The sequence below is a fragment of the Bufo bufo genome, chromosome 1, assembly GCF_905171765.1.
Source record: "Bufo bufo chromosome 1, aBufBuf1.1, whole genome shotgun sequence".
NCBI classification, from domain to species: Eukaryota; Metazoa; Chordata; class Amphibia; order Anura; family Bufonidae; genus Bufo; species Bufo bufo.
The window spans coordinates 438,706,146-438,731,060 of NC_053389.1; the positions used below are offsets into that span (position 1 = coordinate 438,706,146).

A 24,915-nucleotide genomic window follows, 5' to 3' on the forward strand; every position below is an offset into this window, starting at 1 on the left:
ATGCCAACCTCTTCATCTATTCTTCATGTTCTTATTGTTAACCGATAATAACCCAGGTATTGGGATCCAATACCAATACTTTCAATATACTTACCTATTCAATATACTTACCTATTTATAACTAGTACCATTATGTACTTATGTACTATCGTGGAATTTGTGTTTGTTATATTAATGTGCAACTCACTTTTACCACTTTCATATGCGTTCCACGATGGAACGCATTTTCCTATGGGACCCCTGGGACAATTGTTAAAGATGGAGAGATGAGGAGCCCTTAGTTATGTATTTTGTTTGTCCACTACTATTTTTATATTTATTTTAATGTTAGAGGTCGATTCTGGCCCTTGGCCGCTGACCAATGAGCAGATTGCACATGAAGCAGATGGGCGGGACTTATACTGGGCACCTATTTCTAACTGGAAATTATGTATACTGGCTGACACCCTCACTGCATCAACAGGGCACTTAGTAGCAGTAAGTGCCCCATTGTGGGCTGGGTGATTGTTGCCAACTTTTATCTTCTTACAGTTGGTCCTTTTTGTGGCTCATCTTTTATTGTTCAGGAGACCAATTGTTTGTGTGTTTATTTATTTCTTTGTTGGTTAGGAGGATTCACCCTCCTCCCTATGGGTCCCATGATGAACCCTGTATCGTAGGGGGAAATGTGTTGGGATGAGACAGGGACAGAAAAGTGTAGGGTGATCTTAGGGCACAGACAGAGGTAGCAGGTACATTTGTGGTCTGCAGTGGTTTCCCCTTGTGGGTTGCCCCACAGAGATAGGGGTCTAGGTGACATTGTAGGGTGCGTTTGCCTAATCTCCCCCTCCCTCTTTCCTGCCCTGCCTGTGCTTTTTTGAGTTGGTTTTTGATGGATTACTCCTCTATGGTTTTTACATGGTGGGCCTATTTAGAGAATATCCCCTGGTGTATAGTCTATAGTCTTAAAGAGGTTGTAAAGGGGTTTTATATTGATGACCTATCCTCAGGATAGGTCATCAATATATGATGAGCAGGGTTATGACACCCGGCACCCCCACCAATCAGCTGTTTCCTCTTCATTACACTGCCAGTCGTCTCAGAAGTGAGTGTGCACTACACCGCCACTGCAAGGGAGAGGACACTTAGTGTAATGAACAGGAAGCAAAGCTCACATGGAGCGCCGCCTTTTCTTCAAACAGGGGTGCCAGGTGTCAGATCCTTGCCGATCAGATATTGATGACCTATCCTTTGGAAAGGTTATCAATATAAAACTCCTGCACAACCCCTTTTTTATTTTGCTCATTAAAGGTTAAATTTTAAACTGTGGATTCTATGCAAACACATAATAAAGACTCCTCTTGCTTATGGCTTTTTATCATTGAACAAATAACTGCCAGGAATCGGTTCAACAGTTTGATCAATAGGGAATACTTTTGGATCTTTAAACTTCATACTTTGACCCCACATGGATTAAATTAAATTAAATGATTGATACTGTTAAAAGGAACTAGTCAGTTATTATTGTATATTGTATATTTTCTTATGTCATTAGTATGCAGGAGGCACGGTAAGTAAAGTGCTGCGCTGGCTGTACTCACTGCTCCTTGGTCTTATTCAAGGCACCACACTGCACATGTCCTGACTGCGTACAGTGTCAGGACGTAGTGCACATAGGTGTGCACTATGATCTGACACTGCGCGACATCAGGTGACAGTGCAGCGCAGGGTCGGCAAAAGACAAGAAGAGCTTGATCTGTAGAGTGTCAGCACAGGTCTGGATCAGGAGAGGTAAGTTCTTTTATTTTTTTAAAGTCTCATACAGAGGTCTGATGGAGATGGGGGTCTGATACAGAGGTCTGATGGAGCTTGGGTCTGATGCAGAAGTCTGAAGGAGCTGGGGGTCTGATGTAGAGGTTTGATGCAGCTTGAGAGTTTTATACAGAGGTCAAATGGGTCTCGGGGGCCTGATCTGAGATCTGATGAGGAATGGGGGTCTGATTTCGGAGACTGATGAAGTTTGTGGGTGTTATCTTCAGTCTAATAAAATACAGTATAGATTTTTTTCTTTTCCTCCTCTATATGTGTCTTATGGTTCAGTGCGTCTTATGGAGCAAAAATATAATTGTTATGGGTCTTGGGATGTGGCGATTCAAAAATATTTTCTTTGTTTTTAATAAAGGGTTTTTATTGTGCACAATTAGTAAAATGTAAAAAAATATGTATTTGGACCCAGAGGGTAAAGTTATTGTGTTATTTATGCCAAAAAATGAATGCTGCAAAATTTATAACATAGAAACTCAGTGGCAGTATTGCTGTTTTTTCCCTTCTCCCAGAAATAGTTAAAGTTAAAAGTTAATCAGTAAGTTATTGCTTGGTCACTAATTCCCAAAAAAGACTGGTCACTAAGGGCTCTTTCACACGAGCGGATCCCGTGCGGGTAATCCGTTGCTGAAAGAAAGCCAAGCCCCGTTTCGGACAGCAGAGACACAGAGCATTAACATGATTGATAATACTCTGTGCCTCTCTGTGATCTTTTTACTGCAAAATCAGTGAGATAAAGTTGTCACCGTGATTTTGTAACAAAAAGGTCACAGAAAGGCACGGAGCATTATCAGTTATGTTAATGCTCTGTGTCTCTGCTGTCCGGAATGGGGCTAGGTTCTCTTTCACGCAGCGTATTGTCCGCACGGGATCCGCTAGTGTTAAAGAGCCCTAAGGGTCAATGCAAAAAAAATTGGGTTTGCATAGTGTTTTTAACATGGAAAAAGGAAACACTGGTGTAAAGCATTAGGCCCAAGAATATATAGAATTGATTGGATATTGATTCCTACAATATTCAGTATAAGTTTGTCATTGTTATTCATCTGGGTACACTCACTTATTGAGTATTGTCTACTGTGGTGAAGCCATTCATCCTTATTTTAGTAATCTGAAGCAGAAGTAATTTTATACCTAGTTGTGGGCATCATTTTGTTAGTACTTACATTTGTTTAAGGCCTATTTTCCTCTACTGAATCACTTATATTTTGTTCACAATTTTTTCTTCTTCTAGGCCTACATTCAGTGCATTCTCCTTCACCAGACCATGACTCACAAGGACCTTCATATACAACTCCCTACAATCATATGCAATTTCCTACAATCCACCAACCAGTCACATCTTCACCCTACCATGTTCATTCTGGATATTACACACAACAAGCAGAAGACTGGTGCCCTAATGGAATTTATGAGATAAAACGGATTCCCTCTGACAGCTTGTTTTCTATAGATACTGAAATAGTGGATTTGCCCCCGACTAAGAAGACCAGGGTTAGTCCTTATGGCTGTAGGGTAAAAGGAGATGAATTGTGTGTTGTTTGTGGAGACAAGGCTTCTGGATATCATTACAATGCCCTAACCTGTGAAGGATGCAAAGGTAAGAAGGACCAAGTTTATAATATACACATTGTAATAACAGGTTGTTGGGTAAAAATCATGAACCAGGAGACTAATTATGAAGAGCTATTATACCAAGAGATATCATTATAGAATGACTTCATGTAAAAAGTTGTCATAAGGGATGGCATTTGTACAGCTGATATTATTTTCTTTTAGTGGCTGAAAATGATGTCAAATAATAAAAAGAGTAATGCTTGCCTTGCTGATCTCCAAGCAGTGCTTTCTGGATCCCCTCCAGTCTCTACTTTCTGGTTCTTCTGGACACAGGAAATGTGACAGCTCAGTCATTAACTGACTGCAGTCATAACCTGTTTCAGCCAATGATCTTCTTAGTGGCTCAACATGGTGTAAAATAATAAAAAGAGTAATACTCGCCTTAGGCTACTTTTATGTCGGCCTGCCAAAGCTCACAGTATCTGACGTAGCCTGATTGGGCCATACACTGTCGGATCTCAATTGACTAAAATGGGATTTGTCTGTTTTCCGGCATAAATGCTGGAAAGCAGCCAGATCGCATTGTAGTCAATGAGGATCCAGCAGTGGGCAGCCCTATCCAGCTATGACAGATACGGCAAACTTGGGCAGGTTGTTCCTCTGCCAGAACAGTCTACCAGATTTAAAAATGCAGATGTGAAACTAGCCTTACTGATGTCCAACCAGTGCTCCCTGGATCCCTCTCCAGTATTTACTTTCTGGTTCTTCTGGACACAGGAAATATCACTGCTCAGTCAATAACTGACTGCAGTCGTGGCCAGCTTTAGCCAATGATTGGCAGAACTGTCATATTTCTATGTCAAGCGAAACCAAGAAGTACAGACCAGCAGGGTAGGAAATGGTAGAGGTGGGGTAATCGTTAAGGTATTACATATTTTATTACTTCACACCATTGTCGGGACAACACCATTAATTATGTGAGTGTAATGTAATAATGGATACAGAAATGGATAATGGAACAAAGACAGCATAGACAGATAATAGATATGTCCATTCTGTCTGTGTCCATTATCTATTGGAATATCCATTATTACATTACATATTCTCAGAACAATCATTATCAGAGTTGTGGTTCTATAAATCTATATATTCTATGAAGTTAATACACTTTCTATGACTCTAACTATAATAATAATAAATAACTCAAAAGCAGGAGACTAGTTTTATTATTTGAGAAATAGTGGCACTAACATACTAATATCCAACAATTAAACTGAATTAAAAAAAATATATTGAACAGTGTAAGCACCTTCACATACTCTTCTCTCAGTTGGTCATTTTGTAATTTTTTAGCAGTAAAACATTTAGTTTGGAAATTACACATATCCTATCCTCAGAAAAGACCAACAGTTTGTGGGGTTCTCTTTAGATAGCAGAATGATGGGACTGAGGCACTTACCTATAGCCAACACAGAGCTGTCCATGTTCATGGACAAAGGTGGTGCTGTTATTAGGTACTGTGGTGAAGGCCTGTTCTTTCTGCTGTTGGTTAGAGGTCCGGGTAGTGGCTGCCCTACTGATCTTACATTGACAGTCTATCCTAACAATGGGTCATCAAAGTTATTTCACTGTTATTTCCTTTCTACAGAAAATGTGATGTATTTTAGCTTTTGTGGTCTACAAGATTTGTACTTTTAACAAAAATTGTTGAGACTGACAATGTAAGAATTGCCAACAACAGATAAATGGTGGGTTTCTCTGTCTTGACTTATACAGTAGCTCCTGCAAATACTGGATGTCTTTTGTATGCTTTATTTTTTGCTTCTCTAACTTCGTTTATCCCTTTGTCATGATTAAACATTATACATTTATAATGGAGTAAAGCTGAAACATCATTATAATTGCTAATGTGTCTGTCACTACATACAGTACACTTTTCATTTCTTCCTGCACTTTGATATCATTTCACATGCAGTAAATATGATCAATAATTTCTAATAGGTTATTTCTGACACAACCCATAACAATAGACCCTAGTGACAAGTGATTGGGTCCAAGTCAGCACTAATTAGAGTTGTCTTCTGCTGGACCTGTGGGTGTCAGAGCCTGGTTTTTCTGTTGGCGCAATCTATTCCTGCACTCTACAACTTCAGAAATTGTCTATGGCTACAGAATGTTTTGTCAGATCTCAGTAACAAATCTCTGAGTAGTGCTAAAGGGATATAAAAGCGGTTTTACGGGACCACAATATTTGTAGCCTATCCTAAGGATAGGATGTCAATATTAGATTGTTGGGGGTTCTATTTCTGGTACCCTCGCAGCACTCCAGCAAGTACTGCATCCCTTGTTGATAACCAGGCATAGCTCTGAACATGTTGAAGTGGCTGTGTCTGATACTGAGGCGCATTGTAGCTCAGTCCAATTCAATTTAATGGGACTAGGCGGCAATACCAGGCACAGCCGTTAAAACATGTACAGAGCTTTTTCTGGTAAACAATGAAAGAGATGTGGCACCTATGCCCCCCAATCTGATATTAATAATCCATCCTAAGCAAAGATCATCAACTTTATGGCCCCATTAATTAGTTGCTTTTAAATATATAATGGGCCCTTACTGGGTCTTGAATTTCACATTCTAGTATTGCATGTAACAAACTGCGTGGGACTGCATTGGTGAATCTTAATCCTATAAGAAATTTTAGTTAAACTAGAAGAGTTTAAAATTGCTAAGAAAATTATTTCAGTGTAATTTTGACTTAATGCTTGAGAAGGTTTCTCTCTGGGATTAAACTGCATTGTGATAAATGAAGGTGCCCATACACATCAGTCTAAAGTTGATCAATACGGACGATTTCAACCAAAATGAACGTTCGTCCGGTTGAAATCTAACAATGGTTTTAGCTGACCAATGACACAGCATTATCATTTGAAAAAGAGTCTGCGTTGTTTAATATTTTTGTCCAATAATTGGATGAAAGACCTTTTGTTCAAAGAAAGATTGCTCGTAAATTAAAGATCTTTCTTTGAAAGAATGTTCCCAGAAAGGTCTTTTGTCTATCGCCTGGTTTCATGTATGACCAATTTGTACAACTGTAACAGTAAATACGGAGTAAAATGTGTCTGGTCGTCTCTGCAAACAGATCGTTTACCAGATGTTTGTTTGTTCAACTGCTGTTCAACCATGAACCAACTTCTAGCAATTATGTATATGATCAACTTAAATGTCTTCCTGGGAAATCTTTTCCATATTGCAGTTGTCTTGCAGACTGTAACATGTTTGTCAGGATTTCCATGTATCTTTCCCTCCATTTTTCAAAGCCTAAAAATGTCTTCCTTACAGTCCCAACCAGCAATACATTACAGTAGAAAGTGTTTTTAGCAATGTATAGCTTGCTGCACACACAGTCTCATTTTAATGGCCAAAAGGCTTAACTTGGTCTTTTCTAACCATATAAAAAAATTTCAATAAGGAGATAGCAGGCACACTCATAAGTGGGAATAATAATGGTAGTTTTTATTTAAAATAATAGTTTAAAAATAAGGTAGGGATTTTTATAGCATAGGTGAGTGAGTGGGGGAATCTGGGCACTTGTGGTGGGTGCCAGATAAGGGGTGGCTGGTACCAGTTTTTTAGGATGGATCCGTGTGGGAAAATTAGTGGTGTCTAGTCCATTAGGATAATTAGTATATAAAGTGGTGGGAAAAAGGTGGTAAAACAGGTGATAAAAAATGATAAAAAGTATGATAAAAATAAAAAATATAAAAAATAAAAAATATTAGGACATCGAAATAAAAAAAATCTGTGAAAAATAATGTACTTTTCAGGATGAAAAAAGTTGGAAAAGTCAATAAGATGTACTACTGGTGCTATTGGCCATGAGTTGGATCTTTTCTGGTGGGCTTCTATGGATATAATATCCTTTCCCAGCAGTTGGTGATCAGTCTATGTCCCTTTATAAGTAGATAGATATATAGGTTGCGAAAAAAAGAAGTTGTCAAGTCTTGTAAAATATAATCATACACAGTATGGTCCCTTGTGGGACTATAGCTTATACAGGGTAGCGCTAAAAGGAAAAATGGATAAAAAAGCACTATCCTGTATAGTATACAATGTGAAGCTTATGCTTGTGGAGGAAAGAAACAACAACCTGTGGGGGAATTGGTGTTCTGGACCTCGGTACGGCGTCCCGTACTGTCTTGGGTTCAGAGATCACTTACCCACCACGCGGTGATGTCTTCCGTCGGTGCTCCAAACAGATGTTGCTTGCAGCTCTGTTCTCTGGCTGTCGGCGTCCCACGTGGTATCCAAGCGCGCGCGTCTGTTGTTAGGTATGCACGTGACCTAGTGTTGGTCACGTGATCGGGATCTGCCGGGCCGGTTTGAGAGTGCAAATGATGTTAGGGGAGCGCTTCTGCTTCCAGGTCCCTCTTTGTATGTTGCTATTGCTCTATTGGCAATAATCCTTGTTAACCATGTGATTTCCAAAGTCTTCTAATGCCTTTTGGCAGATATGCTGTATGCAGAGTCTGCTTTGCGGGTGCTGTTAATTTTTCAGGTAAAACGATGGACACCATAACGCAAAATCGCTGGAGCTCATTATGATAAATGGGTCTGTAGGGTGTCTGTCATGTGATGGCTCCATCACTGCTGTCATTTTTGTTTTTCTGTTCCTAAATAACTCCCTCTCCTTGCTCTGTACTTGTCCAGATTACTCAGCAAGCGGGGCAGGGCCAGTTTTAGTCAAGTGTGGCCCTGGTGAAAATAAAAAGGACCCCCAAATACTGAAATGTTGTATCAACAACACAGTCATACACAATCAATTCCGAAAGCATAGTACAGACTGCTGCAGTGCTAATCTCTGGTACTTCCAGGGTCTTAAAATATCCCCAGTGTCCTCTACTCTCACAAAAATTATTTATATACGTAGTTATGAAATGATACCACTATACCAGGACCAAATAATACTATCCTTCAGAGAGTAAACTATTCCTGCAGAAAACACACAATAAAATGACCAATCTTACTAATGATACTACATGTAAATAATACAACTACACCATGACTATATACTATATACTACCACTACAAAGTGAATAAATAATTGTACGCTTAATCCAATATTAATTTACCACCATATAGTGGTAAAATCCAGTTCCACGCAGGCATTTTGCAGATTGCATAACTGATCACAGTACGGTTAATTCCAATGACGTATAGGAGATGTTGTCTCTGATTGAAGTCATTCCCATTTTACACTTTTATATTTGGCCCAGACAGCCATGATAACTTTTTCCAGTCACAACTTGTATCTGCAGAGTTTGCAGTCTTCTCTTGCCCGTATTTTTTCAGCACCCTCCCTACCCCCCTTACCCAAACTCTCCAACCTGCTGTTACTCCCACTTCTGTGCCTGCTGCCACCCCTTATGCCCTAATATTGTACCGGCTGTGTTGCACAATGCACCCAAACTGGGGCGAGGCTAGGGTGGAATAAACAGTGCTTTTGCTCCAGGCACAACCAGGATTGATGGCAAATGGGGGTGCCACCTTGTCCTCTGTCATTTTAAGATATCAGATCATGCTGCAGCCATCAGACACACTTACAAATCACTGAACTGTAGGTGTGCAGGGAGGCTTCAACATGAAATTATATCTTAAACTAACATTGTACTAGGAACTGATGCCGCTGCAGCCAGGGACAAGGATGTGTGTACAGCTTAGGAGTCCAATCCCCTCTCGCAGATGATCTCTACTCCTTTCAAGACATAAGCCTGTCATGTCTTTCCTCCTGCATGGTGCTGAGTGCTATTGCTGCCTCCTCCAAAAAATCCTAGAAACCAAGATCTTCTGCCTGGTTGTGCATCTGTTTTTTTTTTTCTTTTCGGGGTAAGCCAGTTATTTAACCCCTTCTAACCCTTGTGATTTTCCGTTTTTGCATTTTCCTTTTTTAACTCATTGCATTCCCCAAAAATTCCAAATGGGCTGAAATTGGAAAAACAACACAATTCCGACACTGTTTTATGGGTTTTGTTTCTCCAACATTCCCTGTGGTAAAACTCATCCATAACTTTCATTCTCCAGGTCAGTACCATTACGGCGATACTACATTTATATAGTTTTTCTTGTGTTTTACTACTTAAAAAAATAAAAATATTTTTTTTATTTTTATTGCCATATTTTGACCCCATATAACTTTTTTATGATTTTGTCTACAGAGCTGTGTGACGGCTCATTTTTGTAGGCCAATCTGTAGTAGAGTTGTTGCGATACCAAATTTTTGATTCGATATCGATACCATAAAAAAGTATTGCGATACTCGATACCATTCGATAACACACGGAAAAAATAAACCAAAAAAGCCACGTGCATTCTGCATTTTTTTAAATGGCAAATTGCACTTTTTTTTTTCCTGTTTCGGCGTTCACCGCATAGATTTTTTTCTATTTTAATAGTTTGGACTTTTCGGACGTGACGATATGTGATATGTTTATTTATTTATTGTTTATATGTAATTAATACTTAATATTTTGTTGTTTTTTTTTTTACTTTTTATTTAATAACTATTTTTTCATCCCTTGTCCTATTGACCCTGATAGAGTTCTATTAGGGTGAATAGGACTTTACACGCTCCCTTCTGCCCTGTGCTTTGTGCACACAGCAGCAGAGAGCAGACTATGGCAGCCAGGGCTTCAGTAGCATCCTGGCTGCCATGGTAACCGATCAGAGCCCCAGGCTTAGGCTACTTTCACACTAGCATTCGGGGCTCCGCTTGTGAGCTCCGTTTGAAGGCTCTCAAAAGCGGCCCCGAACGCATCCGTACTGCCCTAATGCATTCTGAGTGGACGCGGATCCGCTCAGAATGCATCAGTCTGGCAGTGTTCAGCCTCCGCTCCGCTAAGCAAGCGGACACCTGAACGCTGCTTGCAGAGTTCGGGTGTCCGCCTGGCCGTGCGGAGGCAAGCGGATCCGTCCAGACTTACAATGTAAGTCAATGTGGACGGATCCGTTTGAAGATGACACAATATGGCTCAATCTTCAAACAGATCCGTCCCCCATTGACTTTCAATGTAAAGTCTGGACGGATACGTCTGAACTACTTTCACACTTAGAATTTTTTCTAAGCTATAATGCAGACGGATCCGTTCTGAACGGATCCAAACGTCTGCATTATAGGAGCGGATCCGTCTGTGCAGACAGCAGACGGATCCGCTCTGAACGCTAGTGTGAAAGTAGCCTTACACTGCTGGGGCTCCGATCAGAAGCTGCCACTGCCACCACCAATGAAGAGGGCGAAGAAGACCCTGTGGCCACTGCCAGCAATGATTTTAATACTGGGGGGGTTGAGGGGGGCAGGCGCACTGTGCCACCAATAATAATTAACCGTTAATACAGGAGGCGGGTGTCGGCAGCAGATCAGCGGCAGTTAACGGAGTTAGCGGAAGGAACGCCCAGGAGAGAAGCTGATGTCTTCTCCCCATCATTCCGATAGTAGTAATCAGCATATGGAGCAGGAGACTGTAACTGGGGCACAGCGGGCTAACGGAGCGGCGCCCAGGAATAATAGTAGGTACAGGGAGATCCCTGGGCGCCGCTCTACATGTCCTGCTAACAGGGGGAGACTGCTTCCTTCTCCCCGTGCTGCTGAGGGAACATGAGCGCGCTGACAGTTCTGTGATAGGCAGGCAGTATCGAAAAAATGGAAATGCCGGTATCGTATCGATACCGGGACAAAAGTATCAAATGGGTATCGAAATTTTGATACCCGCAACAACCCTGATCTGTAGTCAATTTTTGGGGGATGTGAAGTGACGAAAAAATGGCGAATCAGCCATTTTAAGTTTTTTTTTCCCATTACGCTTTTCACCATATGGGATAAATATTTTTATATTTTAATAGAATGGGAGTTTCAACATGCGGCCTATGATGTTTATTTTTTTCATTGTTTATTTGTACTACTTTCTTTTAGGCCCTAACCTCATGCATTCGTTAGATTGCCATTTCTATATATCAATGTAAATAAATCCATTGACAAATAGAGGATTCAGTATATTGAAATGTAGTGCAGCCACCTGCAGGCCTACATTGAAATATACCTGTAAAAGGCGTTGGAGCATCAGCAGATTCCGAACTTTCACAGGAAATTAATGGCTCCCCCTGATTGCCATAAGGCCTCATGCACACGACAGTTGTTTTTTGCGTCCGCAAATTGTGCGTCCGCCCAAAAAAAACTGATGCGCCATCCTTTTTTTGGGAGGATCAATTTTTTCCCACAGATCCCTTGTAATAAAGGCCTATCCTTGTCCGCAAATGTGAAAAAAGTAGGACATGCACTATTTTTTTTGCTGAAGGGAAACACGGACAACGGAAGCGGAACACAAACGGATGAACTATCAGCATTGAAATGAATGGGTCCCCATCCTATCCGCAAAAAAAAAACGGAACGGAGGCCGAGAAAAACAACTGTCGTGTGCATGAGGCCTGAGGGGGAGACGTTCCAGGACCAGAAGTGCTGCTTTTCTGGTGTTTGCACTCTCAGATGTCATGGTTACTTTGACCATGGCATCTGAGGGGTTAAATGCCAGAGATCAGCATTATCGCCTATTGAAGACATTAGCCCCGGTTGTTTGCTTTATGAAACAGCAGAAACCTGGCGGCTATGGCACAAGTTGTGAGCGCAGTGGGCGCCAGCTTTAAAGACCCAACTTCCTATTTCTGCAGAGTTCGGGATGGGGTGCTGCTAAAATAGCTTCCACTCTTCTAGTAAGGCTTTCTACTTGATTTTGAGGTGTGTCTGTGGGTATTTTTGCCCATTCATCCAGAAAAGCATTTGTGAGGTCAGACACTGATGTTGAATGAGAGTACCTGGCTTGCAGTCTCTTTTCTAGTTCATCCCAAAGGTGTTCGATGGGGTTGAAGTCAGGGGTCTGTCTGGGCCATTCAAGTTCTTCAACATCAAACTCCCCCAACCATGCCTTTATGGACCTTGTTTTGTGTACTGGGGCACCATCATGCTGAAACAGAAAAGTGCCTTTCCAAACTGTTTCAACAAAGTTGGAAATTGTCTAGAATTCCTTCCTTTCCCTGGAACTAAGGGGCCAAGGCCATCCTCTGAAAAACAACCCCACTGCAATATCCCTCCTCCCCAAAGTTTACACTTGACACAATGCAGTCAGGCAGGTAATGTTGCTTGGCTGTCAGCTGTGCATGGCTGCGCACAGTGTGAGGGCGCACTATGACCTCACACTGTGCGCCGCGCCCGCGATACACAGCCGACAGAAGGATGAAGAGGATCGCGATGGTGAGGAGCTGATGGCTGATGGCTGACATAAGGGCTGATGGCTGACATGAGGGCTGATGGCTGACATAAGGGCTGGAGGATGACATAAGGGCTGATGGCTGGCTGACATGGGGGGCTGATGGCTGACATAAGGGCTGATGGCTGGCTGACATGGGGACTGCTTTCTGGCTGACATGGGGGGCTGATGGCTGGCTGACATGGGGGCTGATGGCTGAATGACATGGGGGCTGATGGCTGAACGATATGGGAGATGGTGGCTGAACGATATGGGAGATGGTGGCTGAACGACATGGGAGATGGTGGCTGGTTGACATGGGGGCTGATGGCTGACATGGGGGTCTGATGGCTGACACAGGGGCTGATAGATGGCTGAAGGTTGGGGGTTTGATCTGAGGCATTGGGGGTCTGATCTGAGGTCTGATTAACATTGGCGGTCTAATTGCTGGTCTGACCTGAGGTGTAATGAAAAATATTTTTTTCTTATTGTTCTCCTCTAAAACCTAGGTGCCTCTTATGGGCCGGTGCGTCGTAAACGGCGAAAAATACGGTACAGTGCAGCAGAGACCCTAGTCAGTTTATATATTTAATATGCACCTTGTGTTTTGTTATGCGCGTGAATCAGTCAGTGCCGACTAGCACCCCCTAAGCCCCGCCCACCCCCTAAGCCCTGCCCGGAACCCCCCACCCCACCCGGTCCCTGGGAAAATTGTCTTGCATGAAACTGGTCCTTGGTGCAAAAAAGGTTGGGGACCACTGCTTTACACCCCTCCATCCAACATCTGGCATTGTGCTTTTTCGTGTGAGACTTTTATGCAGTTGCTTGGCCATGTAAACCATGCCATGAAGTTCTTGGCACATGTCTGATTTTGTGCTGACGTTAATGCCAGAGGAGGCTTGGAGCTCTGCAGCTAATGAGTCAGTGGAGAGTTGGTGACTTTTATGCACTATTACCCTCTGTACTCGGTGACCCAGCTGTGTAACTTTACATGGTCTATGGTTCCTAGACACTTTCACTTTGTAGTAATACCACTCACAATTGATCGTGGAATATCTAGGAGGGAAGAAATTTCATGAACTGACTTGTTAAAATTGTGGCATCCTTTTTCAGTACTGCAATGGAATTCAGTGAGCTGTTTAGAATGAGACATTCTTTCAAAAATGTTTGTAAACGCGTAATACATGGCTTCGAGCTGGATTTTACACATCTGTGTCAATGGGACTGAATAAAACACTGGAATTAGTGATTAACCCTTAGGATACCAGCGCTGTACATGTACTGCTCAGAAATGCAGGACAGAAATCCCAGCGAAATACAGGTACGGTGCGCCCGATCTGAGGCAGGGGTCTGGCTGTCTCTGATAGACGGACCCCCTGCTGTATGCGCCAACATTGGTGAAATCACCGATGCCGGCGCATTTACCATTGCACGGTCGCGGTCAGTGCTGACTGCGGCACGTGTGATATCCTCACGGGTGCCGGTGTCGATGGGGACCCGCGCTGCTGTGACAGAGACCCCATGGCAGGGAAGGCAGCCCGATGCCTTCCTTAGGCATTGTGGCTGCCTTCCGGGAGAGCCTGTGAAATCCAGCCCCCTGGATCTCACAGGCAAGCAGGCTGTAAGCGTATTACAGTGGTAATACACCTACAGCTAATGCATTACAATACAGAAGTATTGTAATGCATTGTAAAGGGGAACAGACCCCCAAAAGTTGAAGTCCCAGAGTGGGACAAAAAATAAAGTGGAAATAAAAAGTCAGTTTTCCAATTTTTTTTTTAAGTTTCAAGTAAAAAAAAGGCGTCCTTTTCCAAAAATAAAGTAAAAAAATTTGCAAAAAATAGTAAAAAAAAAAAGTAGACAAATTTGGTATTTTCGCATCCGTATCGAACACCTCTATAAAAATACCACATGACCTAACCCCTCAGGTGAACGCCGTAAAAAAAAAAAAAAATTTTTGTCACCTTACATCACAAAAATTTGTAATAGCAAGCGATAAAAAAGTCACATGCACCCCAAAATAGTGCCAATCAAACCGTCATCTCATCCCGCCAAAATTATACCCCGCCCAAAAAATTTAAAAACTATGGCTCTCAGACTATGTAGAAACTAAAACATATTTTTTTTTGTTTCAAAAATGATATTAGTGTATAAAACTTAAATAAATAAAAAGAAGTATACATATTAGGCATTGCCACGTCCGTAATGACCTACTCTATAAAAATATCACATGATTTAACCCCTCAGGTGAACATCGTAAAAATAAGAATATAAAAATGGTGTCAAAAAACCATTTTGTCACCTTACATCACAAAAAGTGTAATAGCAAGCAATCAAAAAGTCATATGCACCCAAAATAGTGCCAATCAACCGTCATCTCATCCCGCAAAAAAATACCCTACCTATGACAATTGCCCAAAAAATTCAAAAACTATGGCTCTCAGACTATGTAGACACTAAAACATGTTTTGTTTTGTTTTCAAAAATGATATCATTGTGTAAAACTTTAATTAAAAAAAGTATACATATTAGGTATCGCCACGTCCGTAACAACCTGCTCTATAAAAATATCACATGACCTAACCCCTCAGATGAACACCGTAAAAAAAAAATATAAAAAACAGTGCCAAAAAAAGCCATTTTTTATTACCTTACATAACAAAAATTGCAACACCAAGCGATCAAAAAGGTGTATGCCTCCCATAATAGTACAAATCCAACCGTCACCTCATCCTGAAAAAAATTAGAATCTACCTAAGACAATCGGTCAAAAAATAAAAAAAGCTATTGCTCTGAGACAATGGAACTAAAATATGATTTTTTTTGCTTCAAAACTGCTATTATTGTGCTAAAGTGAAATAAATGAACATCATAAAAATAAAATAAAAAGTGTGTCAAAAAAGCCTTTTTTTGTCACCTTACATCACAAAAAGTGTAATACCAAGCCTTGGCCCTGTCAATCAAGAGAAGAAGGGCGTGAAAAGAGGTGGGCAAATGGAGCCTCTAGGTGTGTGTGCAAAAGTTTGTTTTTCTCAATAAAGGCTTTAGGCAGTGAGATGGCACTAATATAGTTATGTTCAGCTGACATTAGCACATCAGCCAGCTTAACTCCTTAGAGACCCATGACGTATCGGTACGGCATGGTTCCCGAGTCCTTAAGGACCCATGACGTACCGGTTAAATGCGCGGGGGGCTCCCGTGACCCCCCCGTGTTGGCGATCGCCGAAAACCGCAGGTCAATTCAGACCTGCGGTTTGCGGCTTTTCTAAGTTGCGGTGGTGGCGGCGGTTGTGCCATCGGGTCCCCATGGGGCTGTGGGGGGGGACCCGATGGCATGGAAGGCAGCGCGATGTCTAAGGAAGGCATCGCGCTTCCGGTGACGAGCCTGTGAGATCCACAGCCGGAAGCTGTATGAGTAATACACACAGTATTACTCATACAGCCAATGCATTCCAATGCAGAAGTATTGGAATGCATTGTAAATGAATATACCCCCCAAAGTTCAAGTCCCAAAGTAGGACAAAAAATAAAGTGAAAAAGAAAGTTGAAAAAATAAAGTTTTACCCCCAAACAAATTAAAGTTTCAAGTAAAAATAAAGAAAAACGTCATTTTCCCCAAATAAAGTAAAAAAAAATTGGTAAAAAGTAGGGGGGAAAAAAAGTATACATATTAGGTATCGCCGCGTCCTTATCGACCGGCTCTATAAACATATCACATGACCTAACCCATCAGATGAACACCGTAAAAAATAAAAAAATAAAACTGTGCTAAATAAAAAAAAATTATCACCTTACATCACAAAAAGTACAACAGCAAGCGATCAAAAAGGCGTTTGCCCACCAACATAGTACCAATCTAACCGTCACCTCATCCCGCAAAAAATGAGCCCCTACCTGAGACAATCGCCCAAAAAAAAATAAAAAATATGGCTCAGAATATGGAGACACTAAAACATCTTTTTTTTGTTTTAAAAAAGCTGTTATTGTGTAAAACTTACATAAATAAAAAAAAGTATACATATTAGGTATCGCCGCGTCCGTATCAACCGGCTCTATAAAAACTGTGCTAAATAAACCATTTTTTGTCACCTTACATCACAAAAAGTGTTATAGCAAGCGATCAAAAAGTCACACGCACCCCAATATAGTGCCAATCTAACCGTCATCTCATCCCGCAAAAATCACACCCTACTCAAGGTAATCGCCCAAAAACTGAAAAAATTATGGCTCTCAGACTATGGAAACACTAAAACATGATTTTTTTTGTTTCAAAAAAGAAATCATTGTGTAAAACTTACATAAATAAAAAAAAGTATACATATTAGGTATCCCCGCGTCCATATCGACCGGCTCTATAAAAATATCACATGACCTAACCTCTCAGGTGAACACTGTAAAAAAAAAAAAAAAACTGTGCTAAATAAACAATTTTTTGTTACCTTACATCACAAAAAGTGGAATAGCAAGCAATCAAAAAGTCACACGCACCCCAAAATAGTGCCAATAAAACTGTCATCTCATCCCGCAAAAATCATACCCTACCCAAGGTAATCGCCCAAAAACTGAAAAAATTATGGCTCTCAGACTATGGAAACACTAAAACATGATTTTTTTTGTTTCAAAAAAGAAATCATTGTGTAAAACTTACATAAATAAATAAAAAAGTATACATATTAGGTATCGCCGCATCCGTGACAACCTGGTCTATAAAAATATCACATGATCTAACCTGTCAGATAAATGTTGTAAATAACAAAAAATAAAAACGGTGCCAAAACAGCTATTTCTTGTTACCTTGCCTCACAAAAAGTGTAATATAGAGCAACCAAAAATCATATGTACCCTAAACTAGTACCAACAAAACTGCCACCCTATCCCGTAGTTTCTAAAATGGGGTCACTTTTTTGGAGTTTCTACTCTAGGGGTGCATCAGGGGGGCTTCAAATGGGACATGGTGTAAAAAAAAACAGTCCAGCAAAATCTGCCTTCCAAAAACTGTATGGCATTCCTTTCCTTCTGCGTCCTGCCGTGTGCCCGTACAGCAGTTTACGACCACATATGGGGTGTTTCTGTAAACTACAGAATCAGGGCCATAAATATTGAGTTTTGTTTGGCTGTTAACCCTTGCTTTGTAACTGGGAAAAAAAATATTAAAATGGAAAATCTGCCCAAAAAAGTGAAATTTTGAAATTGTATCTCTATTTTCCATTAATTCTTGTGGAACACTAAAGGGTTAACGACATTTTTAAAATCAGTTTTGAATACCTTGAGGGGTTTAGTTTATAGAATGGGGTAATTTTTGGGTGGTTTCTATTATGTAAGCCTCGCAAAGTGACTTTAGACCTGAACTGGTCCCTAAAAATTGGGTTTTTGAAGATTTGCTTCTAAACTTCTAAGCCTTGTAACATCCCCAAAAAATAAAATATCATTCCCAAAATGATCCAAACATGAAGTAGACATATGGGGAATGTAAAGTAATAACTATTTTTGGAGGTATTACTATGTATTATAGAGGTAGAGAAATTGAAACTTGGAAATTTGCCTTTTTTTTTTATTTTGCGTAAATTTGGTATTTTTTAATAAATAAAAATGAATTTTTTTTACTTCATTTTACCAGTGTCATAAAGTACAATATGTGACGAAAAAAAAATCTCAGAATGGCCTGGATAAGTAAAAGCGTTTTAAAGTTATCAGCACTTAAAGTGACACTGGTCAGATTTGCAAAAAATGGCCAAGTTCTTAAGGTGAAATAGGGCTGAGTCCTTAAGGGGTTAATACCCATTTTTCAGGTGACAGAAACCCTTTAAAACGCTTTTACTTATCCAAGCCATTCTGAGATTGTTTTCTCGTCACATATTGTACTTCATGACAGTGGTAAATTTGAGTCGAAACATTTCATTTTTATTTATAAAAAAATAAAAATTTAACAAAAATTTTTAAAAATTCGCAATTTTCAAAATTTTTATTTCTCTGCTTTTAAAACAGATAGTGATACCTCCTAAAATAGGTATTACTTTACATTTCCCATATGTCTACTTTATGTTTGGATCCTTTTGTAAATTATATTTTCTTTTTTTGGGATGTTAGAAGTCTTTTTAAGGACCAGTTCAGGTCACTTTGTAAAGCTTACATAATAGAAACCACCCATAAATGGCCTCATTTTGAAAATACACACCTCAAGGTATTCAAAACTGATTTTACAAACTTTGTAACCCTTTAGGTGTTCAACAAGAATTAAAGGAAAATGTAGATGAAATTTCAGAATTTCACTGTTTTGGCAGATTTTCCAATTTAATCAATTTTATTTCCAGTAACAAAGCAAGGGTTAACAGCCAAACAAAACTCAATATTTATTACCCTGATTCTGTAGTTTACAGAAACCCCCCATATATGGTCGTAAACTGCTGTACGGGCACACGGCAGGGCGCAGAAGGAAAGGAATGCCATATGGTTTTTGGAAGGCAGATTTCACTGGGATAATTTTAAGTTGCCATGTCACATTTGAAGACCCCCTGATGCACCCCTAGAGTAAAAAGTCCAAAAAAAGACTCCATTTTGGAAACTAAAGAATAAGGTGGCAGTTTTGTTGGTACTATTTTAGGGTACATATGATTTTTGGTTGCTCTATATTACACTTTTTGTGAGGCAAAAATACAAAAAATAGCTGTTTTGGCACTGTTTTTATTTTTTGTTATTTACAATGTTCATCTGACAAGTTAGATCATGTGGTATTTTTATAGAGCAGGTTGTTACGGACGCGACCATACCAAATATGACTTTTTTTGGGTTGTTTGTTTCAGTTTTACATAATAAAGCATTTTTGAAGATTTTTTTTTTCTTTGTGTCTCCATATACTGAAAGCCATAGTTTTTTGGTTTTTTTTGGGTGACTGTCTTAGGTAGAGTCTCATTTTTTGAGGGATGAGAAGACGGTTTGATTAGTACAATTTTGGGGTGCGTATGACTTTTTGATTGCTTGGTATTACACTTTTTGTGATGTAAGGTGACAAAAAATGGCATTTTTTTACACCGTTTTTATTTTATGTTTTTTACGGTGTTCACCTGATATCTAATATGTACACTTTTTTCATTTATTTATGTTTTAGACAATAACAGCATTTTTTAAACAAAAATAATCATGTTTTAGTGTATCCATATTCTGAGAGCCATAGTTTTTTTTTATTTTTTGGGCGATTGTCTTAGGTAGGGTCTCTTTTTTTGCAGGATGAGATGAAGGTTCGATTGGTATGATTTTGGGGTGCGTATGACTTTTTGATCGCTTGGTATTACACTTTTTGTGATGTAAGGTGACAAAAAAGTGGCTTTTTTGACACCGTTTAATATTTTTTTACGGTGTTCACCTGAGGGGTTAGATCATGTGGTATTTTTATAGAGCAGGTTGTTACGGACGGGGCGATACCTAATATGTCTACTTTTTAATTTTTTTTACATTTAACACAATAAAAGCATTTTTGAAACAACAAAAAATCATGTTGCGGGATGAGGTGACGGTTAGACTGGTACTATTTTGGGGGGAATACGCCTTTTTCCTTTGCTTGGTGTTGCACTTTTAGTGATGTAAGGTGACAAAAAAATGTTTTCTTTAGCACCGTTTTTCTTTTATTTATTTTTAACGGTGTTCATCTGAGGGGTTAGATCATGTGATATTTTTATAGAGCCGGTCGTTACGGACGCAGCACTACCAAATATGTCTGTTTTTCTATTTTTTTTTTTTTTTCCATTTCATGTATTTTATTTTGGGATAGGGGCATTTTTTTTTTTATTGAAGCTTTATTTATTTTTTTATTATGGAAAACAATGGGTTTTTTTTTACTTGTATTTTTTACTTTTTATTTTTGTCCCACGCTGAGACTTCAACTTCTGGGGGTCTGATCCCCTTTACAATGCATTACAATACTTCTGTATTGTAATGCATTGGCTGTAAGTGTATTACACAGTGTAATACACTTACAGCTTCCTGCTTGTGAGATCCAGGGGGCATACAGCAGGGGTCTGGCTATCAGTGACTGCCAGACCCCAGCCGCTGATCGGGCGGGAGCAGCACCTGCACCCTCCCGATCAGCCCGCCTTACATGTACGGCGCTGGTCCTTACGTCACGTCCACCGGCACCGTACATGTACGGCGCGAGTCCTTAAGGGGTTAATGGACATGCTTCTGTCAGGGACTGTGCAGTACAGAGAGCAGGGTACACAGTATTCAAGAATTACTTTAGGTCTGTCGCAGTCCTTTTTGAGCGCAGCAGTGTACACTTTAAGGCGGAGTGAGATACTTAGACTTATATTAGACCTGCAGATCATTTATTTTGGGAAGGAAGTGTTCCTTCCCGGGAATCACCTGCTTAGCAGCGGAGGAGACTGCTGCTATTACATGCAGCGATCCCCTCCTCAGTATGAAGAGGAGCCATCATAAAACGTTTTCCTTGAGGGAAGTGATCTGTTAATCTGGCTATATATATTATGTGATATATCAGTCTGATGCAACAACGAAGCTAATAAATTTTTTTAGCTGAGCTACGTACTTCACACTCTTGGTGATCATAAATATTTGACATTGTAGAATGCAATTTTAAAACATTATACTGGAACCAACTATTGTATTATAATGAGGAATCGGATTATTACAGCAAATTATTGGTTTGGGATGGATTCACTCAGCATGGGAGATAAACATATCAACGAGGACAATAAAAAAGGTTTTAGAAAGTATACTTATCTTTATTTTCTATTATCTCAGAGATTAAATGAAAAATGTAATTAGTTTCCACTGTGTATACTGTGCTCCTTTATACTAGTACATAGCTGAGCTATGAAACAGTTCCATTGATTAGTAACTATGTTTAATTGTTCTGTAAAATGTTCTTATAAGCAAATAACAGGTGGGTTGTGGCCACTAGGGTATAGTGTAATCTTGGTTTGCACCTATGGAATGCATGCTAAACCAACACTTATGTTTCAAATATGCAGAAACATAATTAAAAATATTTTTCTACAGCAAATAGACTTCTAATGCTGCCTTCTGTAGCTCTTGGTAAAGATCATTATGCAACATTAATGCACACAAATAACCGCTAGGACCATTGATTTGCTGAGTGGTCGTGTGAACAACAGATGTGATGTCATCATTTCTAGGCTGACAGGGATTGGGAAGCCTTGGAGACTAGACCTGCAGCACTGGAATGGAGGGACCTTTAGCAGTTTAGGTAAAGGGGTTGTTCACTCTGGAGGACCTTTCGGGCACAGTGGGCGTATGGAAGGAAGCATACTTAGCCTGCTCCCCGCCACTTTAGCTCATTTGGTCTCCGCTGCCACTCCTGGCCTTTGCACATCAGCATCCGGTTTACAGGGGTCACGTGGCTACTGCTGCCAATGAATGGCCACAGAGGTGACATGTCCCCCATGTTTCACTTGACCCAGTGACATATGGACACGGGCTATCCTATTAGTACATAAAAATGTATTTAAAATTCTTTAGGAACACAAAAATCCAAATCTATGATAGCATTGCTATATATGTAGGTGGATAGACATAATAAAATGGATATTAAATAGTAGATATGAGAGATAGACAGACAGTCGAGCCCACCCTCTTTGTATTCTTTCTATTGTCCTACTTGACACTTTGCCATAGCACCAAACCATTCACCAACATGTGCATCCTCTTCAGTAGTAATCTGTTTGTAGGACTCTGGAACCTCTGTGCAGGAATTGCAGCATAAAAACTGTGCCCCCCTGGGAGCCATGAGCAACTGTCCCCAACAAGGAGGCATATCAGAGGAAGCAGTTACTGCTTCCCGTTCACAAGACACTGTACTATGAGCAAAATTGTCTCAATTGTATGATAAGAGCTGCTGATAGCTCCATATACATTCTGAGGGAATAAAGAGGAGGGACGGATGCAGTGAAGAGTAAAAGCATACCTTGATTGCCATTAGGGTGTCTGGTCTGGATCCCCCTTCAGGGGCACAGGCTAATGCACCATGTGCAGCCATACAAGTTGTACTCCTCTAAAGTTGGCTCTGCTCACAGTCTACAGGAACAAAAGTGGGGATGGGACCCTTGGCACTGGAATAAAGCAGCCCTGAATAGGAAAATGGCTTTTTTATTTAGGCTGGGCACCTTTGGATTTATGATTAAAACTGCTGTCAGAAGCAGACAACCCCTTTAAACACTACTAAAACAGCACTCATCCCCCAATCCTGTGATGAGTCTAAAGGTATCCATATATCATCAATAGCTGTTGGCCAAAGCTCATTCAGTCGACACTTACGGTATCTCTCCCGACTCCTCCATAAACATACACACAAAACATTAGATCAGTCAGTTAGATCAGGTAAGTCAGACCTGCTAAAAATTGATAAAAAGGGTTGTCTACTTTTGCTGGGGCATATAGGCCAGGCCCCTTTCCCCACATCGCTGGACCTGCAGATGAAAGCATACTTATCTGCTCCCCGCCACTGGCCTCCGGCTCCTCAGGTCACTGTCAATGGGTCACTTGAGCCATTGACCTAAAGCATGCTGCAGCCAGTCATTGGAACCCTGTCAAACTGGATGTTGATGAGTAGGACCAGAGAGTGGCAGTGGCAGAAGTCCCTCAATACCCGTGGATGAATGCAGTGTAGGCTTTATCAATATTTAATTTTCTTAGACATAGCTGTACTCATTCTTGTGTTGTTATATAGTATTGGATATTTGGTGCAGATCCTTGATTACTTTCCCCTTGAATGATATCATGGAACTGCCAGCTCACTGGGGAACACTGATGAAGAGTCTGGGGGACATTCATTAAGACACACATTTTTTACTCTGCTCTTAATATGTCCCCTACTTGCTTCAGATGCACCACAATTATTAAAGGTTTTCTCCGGGATTTACATATTAATGACCTATCCTCAGGATAGGTAATCAGAATGAAATCGGCATGGGTCCAACTCCTGAGACCCAAAGAGGCTGTGCTGTCCATGAGTGCTTCACCCTCTTCCTAGGACATGTGACTTCATGTTCATTGGTCACATGGCCTAGGTGCGGCTCAGCCCCATTCAAGTGAATGCGGCCGAGTTGCGATACCAAGCACAGCCACTATACAATGTGCAGATCTGTGCTTGGTAAGCTGCGAGAAGGGCGTGGCACTCAGGGGAGCGCAGCAGCATCCTCAAACAGCTGATTGTCGGGAGTGCCGAGAGTTTTACCCTCGTCGATCTCTTATTGATGACCTATCTGGAGGTGATCAATATGTAAATCTCAGCGAACCCCTTTAAAAGGAATACATCTAATTTTGATGCATTTATGAGCCAGAAATGAAATCTACACTAGCAAAGGGGCTTAGATGATAATAACTCTGCTGCGTCCACTATGCCCGTCACCACTCTAATCACTCTTTTCCCTGCTCCGTCCACTTTTTGTAAAAAAAAACACCAAAAACTCATGAAATTTTGCGTAGATGGGCATACACATCAAACTACGTCTTTTTTATGCCAAATTTCTAGCGTAAAACGGTTGATAAATATCTCATTATGTGTTTAACATTTGGGCCTTCCCTTTGTCCTCTACAATTAATATTCCCATGGTCTTCTTTTAGAGAGACAATTCATATTTTCGATTTTTGACATTTATATAGTTATAATTTTGTTTGGGATTTATTTTAATGTCATTATTGATTTGTTTTTCTGTGACTGACTTTACTAACTTGATTTCATGTTTATATTTCCTACTGAAATTATCACCAAAATCGATCCAAAATTACAATATATACACCTCACTGGAACACTCAATATATAAATTACCAATCCACAAATAATGAGCTAACTGAGTTCCTTTTACTAATCAATCAAATTTTATTAAACATGATTAAAATGACAAATAACTAAGTTATAATAGTAGGGAATCAAAATAGTGCCATTCTATTTTGATTCCCTACTATTATAACTTAGTTATTTTGCAAATTTTAATCATGTTTAATAAAATTTGATTACTAAAAGGAACTCAGCTCATTATTTGTGGATTGGTGATTTCCTACTGAAATGTAAACATGAAATCAAGGGATGCTTTTTCTGAACCCTCAGCCTTCAATGTTGCCCTATCAAAGAACAAAAAACCTTATTGTCCAGAGTCCACTGTTTTCTGGCACTGTAGGATCTATAGAAGTAAACCAGCTTCACCGCAAACAAGTTCAGATATTAAGAACCAGAAATCTAAAGCAGCTGGTGAGACCAAGTTCCTCTCCACACGAGCACACAGACACCTCAAGCTG

The 24,915-nt window shown here is 40.2% G+C and overlaps 1 protein-coding gene across 3 annotated transcripts in view; it reads left to right on the plus strand.

Annotated features, from left to right (window-relative positions):
* NR1H4 (nuclear receptor subfamily 1 group H member 4) overlaps positions 1 to 24,915 on the plus strand; it is a 146,652-nt gene that overhangs the window by 62,243 nt on the left and 59,494 nt on the right. For all 3 annotated transcript variants that reach the window (XM_040407166.1, XM_040407184.1, XM_040407175.1), the window contains one exon: positions 3,035 to 3,400. In XM_040407166.1, the coding sequence (XP_040263100.1) occupies positions 3,035 to 3,400 (366 nt within the window). The remainder of the gene's footprint in view (positions 1 to 3,034; positions 3,401 to 24,915) is intronic.